The 12,415-nt window shown below is 38.9% G+C and overlaps 1 protein-coding gene across 3 annotated transcripts; it reads right to left on the bottom strand.

The window, feature by feature from the left end:
• Positions 1-491: 491 nt before the first annotated feature.
• Positions 492-11,958, bottom strand: lhx3 (LIM homeobox 3). 3 transcript variants are annotated; one of them, XM_059358177.1, is made up of 6 exons: positions 11,883-11,958; positions 6,278-6,449; positions 5,601-5,803; positions 3,764-3,915; positions 2,522-2,693; positions 492-1,742 (listed from the first exon to the last, which is right to left on the bottom strand). In XM_059358177.1, the coding sequence occupies exons 1-6, from the start codon at positions 11,956-11,958 to the stop codon at positions 1,309-1,311; spliced, it is 1,209 nt and encodes a 402-aa protein (XP_059214160.1). In that variant the 3' UTR covers positions 492-1,308. The 3 variants fall into 3 exon arrangements, with proteins under 3 accessions (XP_059214160.1, XP_059214161.1, XP_059214159.1); XM_059358178.1 differs by having other exon boundaries at positions 11,889-11,958; XM_059358176.1 differs by lacking the exon at positions 11,883-11,958 and adding an exon at positions 8,927-9,023.
• Positions 11,959-12,415: the final 457 nt, after the last annotated feature.

Here is a 12,415-nt window from a genome sequence, read left to right as displayed (position 1 = left end):
TATCCATTAGCCTACTTTTAGCTAACTATCTAAACTGTTTTTCCCAATAGATAACTATTTCTGTTTCGCTATTACTTAAGCTAATTTTCTGTTTCGTCAGTGTTTTCAGCTCACCATTTTAGCTGCTTGCTGTAACTGTATCCATGACATAGCCAACTATTTTAACCATGTATCCATTAGCCTACTTTTAGCAAACTATGAACTTAGGCTAGTTGTTTGAACTGTTTAGGCATTATTTGTGTTTAAATGTATGTGCTGGCTTGCTAACATGTAGTGTTCAGGTGTAACCACTGACATAATAATCTGGATATCTTTAAACAAATAATAATAATATATATATTTTTAAATTAGTTGAGCAACTAAAATCTTTCCACATACCCCCTGGCAATAGCAAAAGTAGCCTAACCCCTGGGGTATAAGTACCCCTGGTTGGGAATCACTGTTGTAGTCCAACCAAAAAGGATAGAACTCCATTGTTGATTTTAGGTGACAAATTTATTAAAGTCCTGTTATTTAATCAGGAATCATCATCATCGTCATCATTACCAGAGGGAATAAATAAGACATAAAACATTTTCCACATAAACAAACATATACATCAAACCCAGGGTGCTACAGCAAGTTCTTCCTTGGTTTTTTTTTTCTGTAGAACAAAACGAACGAGATACATTTGAGAACACACAAATGCATAGAAGTAATTGGACCCCTAGGTACCATTTAAGACAACATCTACATTTTGCCTATATCCCTGTTTAAGAATGTACAAAGTCCTCATATCTGGGTTCTTATTCGTGTCCAGGAAGGGGTTTGTATAAAAATAAAATCTCCACAATGATAAACCATTATATATTTATATATATATATATATATATAGACATTTGGCAACAACCAGACATTTAAAGACTGAACGCTGAACTGAATTCTACATCTGAACACAGTGCAGAAATCAAAGAGATGAGAATAAAGAGGGGGAGTTGTTGAATAGCCAAATGATTGAGCGAGCCTCATTGCTTTGAAAAAGCTTATAGTGGTATCTGAAAACTGAACATTTTTGACAGATTTCTTGCTTTACATACGGTTTAAAGGACAATTTTTTAGGCCAAGTGCTTTTAATGATGGGCATTATCCTCCTTCCTTCCATCGAAATCCCAGAAACTGAATGAACCTGTTAATCAGACATTTGTGAGATCCAAGGACAGCAATCTAGTCCTTTGCACAATCACTGTCCAGTGTGACTATCTTCCAATTCCTAAAATCCAACAGAAGACACAAAAACAAAAACGAGTCCAATTTCTTGTCAATGACCAATCAAAACTGCCCATGGTCCACTTCATCTAACCAGGAGGCAGGACTGGCAGGAAAGTCTGGGTATCCTCCGCTGCTGCCAGTCGAGAGGTCCGAGCTGGGGCCATTAGCAGCCCCCATGGAGACCCTCATGGCAGGGTTGATCCCCGGCCCGCTGCCCTGGGTCATGATAGAAAGGCCGGAGTCGGGGTAGACCAAGCTGGAGATGAGAGGCTGGTGTCTGGGTAGTGCCTGAAGCGACCCCGGTGACTGAGGAAGGCCGTAGGGGCTGTTGGAGCGGATGTCATGGAACTGGTCTTGAGAAGGGAGGACGCCGTGCTCCAGGGGGAAGGAGCTGTGGTTGTTTCCCCCTTGGCGGCCCCCCATAGCTGGAGAGGACTCACTCAGGCTGCTGTAGATGCCGTTAGTGAGGCCAAGCTCTGACATCGGTGGTTCATCTGTGCAACAAGCACAAGAGAACAAAATGGATAAGAAATCACCCCAAAAAATATTTGTTTATATAGTCATAATTTGTTATATTACAAGTGGACACCATTGTGACGTCACCCATTGGTTTGGGGACTTCTGTGAAGATGGCAAACTTCTGTGTGAAGTTTGCAATCTTTTGTTTTTTGAAAACAGCAGTTTTTTACAAGAGAGTAGAGTTAAGTTATCAGCTAGATCTAGCGCTGGCTAGCTAGCATGGTTAAGTAACCTGCAAAATTAACAACCAACTTTTTAAAGTGCCTTGTCGTATAACTTAACATTGGACAAAATATTTATGAGTTGATCAAAATATTACAATTAACTTTCATGAACTGAAAACACACTGTGAAAGGGTCAAAGTAACATCATCCAAACCGGACAACACCATGGTGGTGCAGTGGTTGCCACACCCTAAAGCAATCCCGATTTATAGTCTATTTTACTTGAAATATACAAAATGATGCATCGTGCTGTATTGAAGAAACTAGCAATTAAGACCATAAACTTCTTTGCCCTTTGACTTTCTTATCCCAATTGACAGAGTCGCCCCCTGGTGGCCATTAGAAATAATGCAGGTTTAAGGCACTTCTGCAGTGGTCTCAGTTTTCAGTCCCTGAGGTTGCCACTTGGTTTTACTTAATGGCAAGGCTGTCAGTTTGACATGTCACCATAGGAGAAGAACAGATCTATAGTCAAAATGTCTCCTGTGAAAAATGCCTACTCTGCTCATTTTGTGCGGTTGACTCTGTACCTGTGAAGGACACCTCTGCGTCACTGTCCATGCCCTCCTCCTGAATGCTGTCCTTGTCAGATTTGGAGCTTCCTCGTGACCTCTTCATGTTGCGGAAGTACTGCCCCCATCTCTGCCGACCGGCGTCTTTCTTTAGCCTTTTCTCTTTAGCTCGCCTGTTCTGAAACCAAACCTGGAGGGTGAAGAGATAATTGACTTAATATAAATACATTTGACTGTTTATCACAGTTATTTTGTAAATTACTGATAAATACAGATTTTAGACAGTTACAGCAAAATTAAACAAAATAATTTCTAACAGAATTGAATTTACATTTTCACTTAAACACATACCATAACTATGAAACACATTGATTTTTGATCATCATGCCCCTCATACACAAGTCAGAGTCCTCTACATCCAAAGTCCTCTGCTCTCTCCTTGATGCACAGGTTATGCTTTAAAGCATTAAAACATAATTAATTTTCAAGGACTGTCTGGACATGGCTTTGAACCTTAGTGAGTCCAACTGGGAGAGTGAAACAGTGACACTGAACAGTAATCCTGGGACCAGCGTCCCCCAACCCAGATTTATCACGCATTTAATTAACTTCACGACAGCTACAAGTTGTCCTCACCCCTGAGAGCAGACAGGTTAGCTGCTACGGGGTGAAATTATTCAAAGTTAGCCATTTTGATCTATAAATTTTAGCTTTAGGAAAAACAAACACTACATAACCATAAACTTAAACTGCCTGTTACCTCACTGCTTGCAAATATTTATGATTTCTGATACAAAATGCCTCATTGCTTAATAATTTTATCTCACAAACAAAATTCATTCATTTCAGTCACTAGCACAAGAAGCAGTTTTACATTCTCCTTAATGATATTCCACCCTGAGTGAACCCTCTTCACCTCTTCCCTTTCACTGAATAATGAGGAGCATTTTAGTGGCTTCCGTCTCTACTTTTGTCCTTGCAAATAAAACAATATATATGACCAGCACCTAGCAACCAGCGTGAGGGTCCTCAGCAGCAGACAATATGCGAGGGGCCCTCTTAGCATTGTTAACGAGCTTGCACTTAAACCATGCTGACTTTCATGTGGACTTCATTTTATTCCATCTCGCCGTAAATTCCTCCCCCAATACACACACTTATTCTTACAGTAGGCTTGTGCCAGTTCAGCCACAATTGTCCCATGATAATGGAGTCAGGACACTAATGGAATAGCCCTTAATGGATAATAATATACTTTACCTGCACAACCCGCATATCCAGGCCCGTCTCTGATGATAGCTGCTCTCGGACGTGGCGGGCAGGTTTGGGAGAATTATTGTAAGCATTCTTCAGTGTTTCCAGCTGTTTAGCAGTGATGGTCGTTCGTGGCCTTTTTGCAGTCGAGTCTGCTTCTGAAAAATGAATGGACAGCATACAATGTAAGCCAATGCTGGGCCGTTTTTCTGCCTCAGAGCTGTTTTTTTAAAAGTGTTCCAGATCTGACGTCTCAAGAAAAATGGTTTAGTTTTGCAATAATTAAATTAACAAGAAATAAGACAAATTAGAGAATGAACAATAAATCTAATAGTCTGATAGTTTAATTTCTCTGCTATTATACTTTCCAATTTATTGTTGTCTCTATCACTGTAAAGAATAAAAAAACATGATCAAATGTTACTATCAACTTTCCATACAGAGTTCCCAGGGTTAATTCTTATGTATGTATATTGGGTCATTTTTATAGAAACACATATTCACAGCAACCGGTAGCATACAACAAGCTTGTGTAATGTACAATTTTCTAATTTAGCATAAATGGATGCATTCACCTCTGCCTATAAACCAAAAATCTGGCATCCTGTGCATAATTGCATCATGTCTGCACATCTGTTGGCCAGCACAGCAAAACACAAAACCATCATCCAAATGGATGCTGCCCAAGTAATTGCGCCCTCTCATTAGTAAAATAAACGTGTGTGTTTTTAGTGAAAACTTGCGTTAACTCGCTGCGTAAATCAACACTTGGTGTCTGGCAGTAAATTCAAACAAACAGATGGGGAGATAAAACTTGACCATGGCCCAGTCTGGCCCATCAGGAACAGAGCATGCTGGGAAGTTAATGTGGCACTGGTTGATATAATCAGGCTATCTAACAAAAATGTGTGCATATAAACAGTAGTGGAAAACCTGAAAAAGCAACACACTTATTTCAGCTAGTAAACTGTTCACAGTAATATTCATAGTCTAGTTGTAAAATGTGCCTACTATGATTGTTAATGATTTTGTGTAATTGAGGAAAAAATATTATCCTGTAGGTAGGTCATCATTTTTGGCAATAATATGTTTCTGGTAAAATGGCTTGATTGTTTTTTCTTTATACAAAAGTGTGTAATGTCTCTTTCAGAAAATGATGTTTGGAATTATTATTATTAAATAAAGGGCCCCTTTTGGGTAAACGGATAAAAGGCTTTTGTGAGTATTATTGTTCTGATGCATTATCAATATGTAACTTCAAATTGTAAAAGATGCAAATTGGTTTTGAATCATACATAAAAATGTATTTCTTATGTTTACCTAATTGCTGCTAAAAGCATCACACTACAGTGTGACTTTAGATATAAATAATAAATATATAATAATAATACATATATAAAACATGCCCTAGTGATTTAACTATATCTATTTCAAATTTTAAAAACTGCACCTAGCCTACTAAACACAGATTGTTTTTCTCTCTTTTTTCCCCTCTTCCTCTTTTAAACACACATACAGGCCTACACACAGAGACGCACACACACCTCTTTTCTCAGGCACACGCACAATAATAAAAGTTATTGAAAGCTGATTCCTTTGAGCGCAGAGTGCAAGTGGAAACCTCCAGGCCTCCACTTTACGCAGTTTGCTATCGATTGGGTTGCGGGCAACGACGCAATTAGCGCAGGTGGGTCAGAGTTTATGGGTGACCTCATTGTCACGTCAAACGCACAACTCAAAGCAGGTACTTAAAAACACGTCTGCAGACAAACGCATCATATAACACACAGCAGCTCGTCTGCAGATTACGCACTTTCCAGGCCAATAACATTTTGCAGCTCACCTCTCTGTTTGGCGGTCTCGTAGTCGGCCTTGCACACCAGCCTGCTGTCCTCCATCAGGTAGTACTCGTCACCTGTGGCCAGCTGCCTCTTGCACACGATACAGGCGAAACAGTGTAGGTGGTAGACGAAGTCCTGCGCTCTCCTCACCACCTGTGTGGGCGGTATGCCCTGCTGACACGCTGCGCATTTGGTCCCGAATCTCCTTTTGGAAAATTAGACGGTTTTCATCAATACATCACTTTCCAAACAGCATTTGATTTTAAGTAAAGGATATACAGTCATGGAAAATGTATTCGACCATTGTTCTCTTCAATGTCTTGTTAATTTTGTTAACAAATATAATGACAACAACAAAAATAGCTGATGAGAGTTTAATTTAATTGCTGATATCTTGCCATTTCCCATGGTTTTCTTGATAATGATTTTGGTTATTATCAAGAAAACCATGGAAAATGGCTAGATATCAGCTCTTAAAATAAACTCTTATCAGCTATTTTTGTTGTTATCATTATATGTGTCCAAACAAATGTGCCTTTAGTTGTACCAGACATTAAAATTAACAAGAAATTAAAGAAAAAGTGGTCTAATAATGTTTTTCCATGACTGTATGTTAAAATAAATTGAATTGACGAGGATTTTTTTTTTATTTTTAGAAATGGCCCTGAGAGCTACTCACTTGAAGAAATCCTCTTTGCAGTAGACGCTGTCGCCCCTGCTGAAGCACTTCTCCGACAGTTGCGCCTGGCAGTCGCTGCATTTCAGGCACTTGCTGTGCCAGTGGCGATCCAGCACTTTGAGGATAAAGCGGTCCACGATGTGTTGATTGCAGCCTGCACATACGGGGATTTCTGCAGGACACAGGATAGAAAAAACACAAAATTTTAGTCAATTCGGTAGGAAAATGGCGTAAGGGAAAGGCGCAGAGTGACAACTGAACCTGCTTATTGTGCGTAATATGTGCACACGTACTGTACTCAAAGTTATTATCTGTTAATGTACACACCTTTAATTATGCAAGATTCTCAAGAAAGTAACGTCACAGCAAGGATCAGCAGCGTGAATATACCCACTCACAATTACTCACTTTTTTTTTCCAGTTTTGCTTTTATTATCCTTATTTGTATTTAAATAATTTGGTCGTTTTATTATTAATTTCTAAAATGGTCTGTAGAAGATCAAATTATATACTGACTTGCATTTCATAAATATGAACATCATCACTCTTTTTGTTTCACATATCCACCAATTTATCACCACAATAAGTTAATACAGTACCTCTATGCCAGATAAATAAAATTGCATCTTACGAAATAAACACACAAATAATAATAATAAAAATAATAAAAATAAAGGATTTGATAAACAAATGGCAGTGGTGAATGGAAGCGTGTTCCTGCATGGGCTTTTGATTATATTATATTATTTTATATAAGAGGGAATTATTCCCCAGTAGCATTTACTTTAATACTTTAATAAATGTGTATATCTATTTTATATTTTAATCTTACATTTAGCCTTAGTTGCATGTAATTGAGAGAAAACAAACAAAAACATTATTCCACTGTCCAAATTCGGTCATCCAATCACCCCATGCTTATAATATATTTAAAAAATACATTGTTTTTATTTGTATATTAAAATCTTCGAAAGCAGATTTCAAACCACTCGGGTATTTCGGCCTATATATCTCACTGATGAAATAATAATTAATATGCATTTCAAAATTTAAGTTGTGAATATATAAAATCTGTTTAGCATCATTCGAAATGAATATGAATATCAGAGCAAACCGTAGCTATAAACAGACAACCAACTGATTTAAATTGGCACTGACACTCGTATTCTACCAGTAGTTTAAACTAAATAAAGTAAATCCAAATAACGCCATAAATGTAATTGTGCAGTTCGAAGTTTGCAGGATACTTAGAAGAAAAGTTGATATATGAGGGGCATTTCAGATCCCTAAATAAGGTGGAAGCTATAGAGTAATTTGGGGAATAACTTGCTCGTTAATGGAAAAGTGGTCAGCTGGTTATTATTTTGTCACGTGTAATAATCTTTAACAAGCAGCAGCCACTTTTACGTCAGTTTCAAACAGAGAGGCCTGCAGGAGCTACGTAGCATGCCCAAAACACATTTGAGGTATTTTAACAGCCTTCCCTCCACGAAACGACAGATTGAGGTAACAGAATGCATTTAAATCAATGAAAACAAAAAAGGAAAAAATGAGGACATCAAAATGCCAAGTGCGACTTTATCAGGCCCCGTTATTACTAATTAAAATAGGCTCAACCACTTCATATTCCATCCGTGCAAGGAATCGCATTCCTATTGTTCTGCTGTGGACAATTCGTGAAACATTAATGAACCATTTCTTCTGGCATCGCCAGCGAAGCCCTGCACAAGTGCTGCTGGTGCTGGTGGGAGCCACGTCAGGAACAGGTGTATCCAGGTCATCATTAATTCAACGCGCTCTGTAAAACTAGAAAGCTGCGGCCTACAGTCTCACGGCGCAAACCAATGAGGTGTCCAATCAATTTGCTTCCCTTATGGGGCCCACTTGGAATATTAAAGATATAAATGATTGGAAATAAGAACGGAAATGTCGTGCGTAAACTCACTATTTCTGCACCATTCTAACCTAATTATAACTATATAAAATTGGTAAATAAATGTAGGAAGTAGAGACTAAAAAACATACAACTACTCAACAAAGGTTTATACAAAAACATATTTTATGCATAAAGTGTGATAAACACTGTATTAAAAATGTACAACATTTCGAGTCTTTACCAAAAATGGCTTCAACGTTTGATTGGAAAATGCGTAAAACCAAATTACTCATTCAAACGCATAAAGCGAGTAACGCCTGTTGTACCCTTCAAAATATTGCACTAAATATGAAATATAATATATCTAAATTTGAACGACCATTCAGATAAATCAAAGGTCAAAAGCCTGATGCGTAAAAGATCTGGAGCAACGAAAGTGGCACATGTCCTCTTTCTCAGCAGCTGTAAAACTGATCCGCGCGACAGGACAATTTCCCTAAATTATAACCACTGCACAGCTGTAGCATCCATCATCCATAAACCAGTTATGATAATCCACACATATTCAACATGTTGGGACCATTATTTTCAGCCACGAGCTGCACTCAAAGGCCCATTTAAACACGCTAAAGTAGAGTATGTGTAATCACACGCTACACACACACACACACACACACACACACACACACACACACACACACACATAGAGAGATATGCGTAATATAAGCAGTACAAAAAAATGAATAAATTGATGTAATTTGGCTTCCGGTTACCTTTCCGCAGCTCCTCACTGTGCGACAGCAAAGCAAGGAGCATCTCCGTGTTATTTGGTGCCTCTTTTGGAGAGTTGCGCTCACTGTTTCCATCCATTGCTCATGATTTACGCTCACATGAATGCAAATCTGTCTTGTTTCTAATCTCTCCACACTCATACACCAGGCAGGTACTGTCAAATGTATGTATCAGGAGCCCCAATGGCGACCAGAGAGCGCGCGAGAGTGCTGTGCGACTTTGCTTTTTCTGCTTCAGTGTGTTGAAGCCTGTGCAGGATTAAGCTGCGCCGTTTCCTGGGCGACAGGGAGATAGATTAACATCACCTACAGAGAGGACCTCACCCGGAAGAGGAATACTCAGGAGGTGAGAGGAAAAGCCAATAGAGTTTCAGTGTTGGGAGGTAACGTTACTCAGATACACGTTACAATATTATAGCCCATTTTACTCTCCAAATAACACATGCAAATATAAAGAAAGACTGTCTTGTTTCTTTCAATTTGGCTATCAAACTAAAAATCTTAATACACAAAACACCCTTTTCTCTAACTCTGAAATTATTCCATCCTATGACAGTTCATTTCTATAATTATTCTCTCCTTACATCGAACGATATGATGCCAATATTATTTTTCTGAATCATGCATAAAAGGGAAAAAGATTTTGTAAGAAAGTTTTGTAAGATACACACTTAGTCATTAAAAAAAAGCTACATGGAAAATATTCTGCAACTAATTCTGATGATTAAGTTTAATATTGTTTTACCGAGTTAGTGCGTATATTGTTTGTAATGAGAAGCCCAACAAGGCTGAACATTACATTACATAAAATGTTAATGATCCCCGCGTGGACATTGGACTGACGCAATGAGCACTTAAGAACAACAACAGGAACGAGATACAGCCTTGAAAAAAAACTCCAGAAAACTGGACACCATTATGTTGTTGATTTATTATGTAAATCTTCCAAAGTGGTTTCTCGCGAGGACTCGCCATGGCAATCCCATTTTTAATTCAGATTCCAGTACTGCCATGCGTAAAGGAGAGATTGGGCCCTGAGGGAAAACTACAGGTCTTGTTTAGACCTCTGCCTTTTTAAATAATTCCATCCTTTTTCAGCAAAACATAAACAAAAAACAAAAACAAAAAAAGAGTGGCCTAGCAGTTTTATCTCTTAAATAATCACTGTGTTTTGCAATCAGGTGCAAATAGTATCACCCTTGGAAGAAGATAAATACATACCAGTTTGTACGTGTTTAAAATGTATTCTTTTTTTTAAATTACTATTAATTACTATTATTATGAAAGGGACAAAAATGCAGTTTTACGAATTAAATACAATTACTTATGGAGCGATATATCATAAGTTTAGATTCTGATCAGATGATAAATAAGTGATTTTAAATATCTTTCTCTCTCTCTTTCTCTCTCTCACACACACACTCACACACACACACACACACACACACACACACTCTACATCCCATGTGTGTTGAGTGCTCAAAGACAAGTGTTTATTTAGGGGAGAGATTGGCTGTTCAATAACATGTTGATCGGGCCAACACCCCAATGAATTTTATTGACACTGATCTTTGGCACAAAAGAGCGCCTGGGGAAATCACGGCTAGTGCCACAGGCGCGCGCGCCGCTGATGAATCCAAAATCAATGTCCTATTTGCCTGCATTTTAGAAGTATATGAAAGCGTTTCGGGAGAAAGGTGTGTGCCCCTTTTACTTTTCAGCTTTGTAATAATTTTTATGTCATATTGATCGCTTACTTTTGAAGGGGTGAGCCCGACAGTAATGTGATAACAAAGCGAGAAAATGACCATCAGAGTAATGGTCAGTCAGGGAGAAAGTCCCAAAAAAATTTACGTTTTTTGTTTGTTATTTCGCATCAATTTGAATTTTGTAAATTTGGTTAAAAACAGTTGGATGGCGTGGATTAAGACGATTTTTCTGGAGTTTTATGTATAGGCCTTATTTCACATGCACACACACGATTTATTTAAAACAAAATAAAAAAATAAAGTTTTGTGTTGCCTTACACATTGAATAAGGCCTTAAATGTATGCTGTCCTGAGAAAAACCTGACTGTGTGAGAACAATTATCCTTTGGGGACAATAAAGAACCTAACCTAACTAACTAACTAACTAACCAATAATAATAATAATAATAATAATAATAATGATAATAATAAAAATAATAATAAAAATAAAGCTTGTTCCAGAAACAAACATGCATTTTCAAAAATTTCCTATTTCAATAATTTAGCTTTTATTTTGAAAGCTTTAAATACGACTACTATTACATCATCATCTCCCCTGGTAACCTCAGGTGTCCCACCTGTCAGGGCCGGAATGTGACACCTGTTGAGCACTTTGTTGTCGGTGGTCTGTCCCACAGCCGCAGAGAAGCTGCTGTCGCCACGGTGGGCCCGGTGGTCTCCGCTCCCTGCAGCACCCTGCACCCAGCACCCAGCACCCTGCACCCTGCGCTCCCGTTACAACCGCAGGCGGCGGTGTGAAATGACAGCACGCGCATAACATCTGTTCGTGTGATTCTCCAACAATGAAGGCTCATTACAGATTCATAACGTCTCCCACACGCAGCGCAAGAGAAGCGCCTCTAAAACAGCCCGGACATCGACACGGAGTTGATGAATAATAGAAGCGTCTCTGCAGCTGTTTGCATCTTTATATCCCTTTTAGATGTCTGCAATATGCGCCGAATTCGCCGCATGCAACTCACAAATTATTTTTCAAAATTAAATAAAAACAGTTTTGAATGTAATTTCACACCTGTCAGAGTTCACTCAGCAAAACAAGAGCCCTCAGTCCTGCTGTGCTGATCTGCTCTATTATCTTCTATTTCACGCCTAATTCACTGACCCCAGGACGTCTTGTATCTTCCCCCAAACCCAAGTCATAATGCATAGAAGAATTAGTCAGAATGGGCTCTTACCTTGGCCTGAACTGTACCGGGAGAAATTTCCGGTGTTTTGACAGCTTGACCCCGGGTGCTCAAGCAACATTTTGAAGATGCTCCGATGTTCCAAAGGAAGAAATGTCTGTGATTAAATAATAATAATAATAATAATAATAAAAAAAGTCTAACAACCAATTGAGTATTTCGGAAGGATTCAAGCACTTTTCCTGGAGATTTATCCTCTCGAGAGTGAGTTGAGCTCTGTTCGATGGCAGCTTGATTTCTGCAAAGTGTTAAAAAGGACGCCCGTGGACCTTTCTCCTTCCGTCAGCCACCGAGGACGGAAACTTTGAATATTCATCAAGTTGCTCTTTGATTCCTCGTTGATAAGCTCGAGATGAGGTTGGAGACTTGGTGCGGGTGTGTGACCATTAGCAGCTGACCTGACTGTGAGCCCTGCAGCCTGAGACTTTACTAAAGTACTGCTCGGCGGTCAGCGCTGTCTCTGTCCAGGGTGCTGAAAGGGGAGTTTCTCTAAACAGGCTGGAGGCGTGCGTGTGTGT

This window comes from Centropristis striata, chromosome 19 (assembly GCF_030273125.1).
Source record: "Centropristis striata isolate RG_2023a ecotype Rhode Island chromosome 19, C.striata_1.0, whole genome shotgun sequence".
Classification (NCBI taxonomy): Eukaryota; Metazoa; Chordata; class Actinopteri; order Perciformes; family Serranidae; genus Centropristis; species Centropristis striata.
The sequence above is the reverse complement of the archived record's forward strand: the minus strand, read 5'-3'. Positions and strand labels throughout refer to the sequence as shown.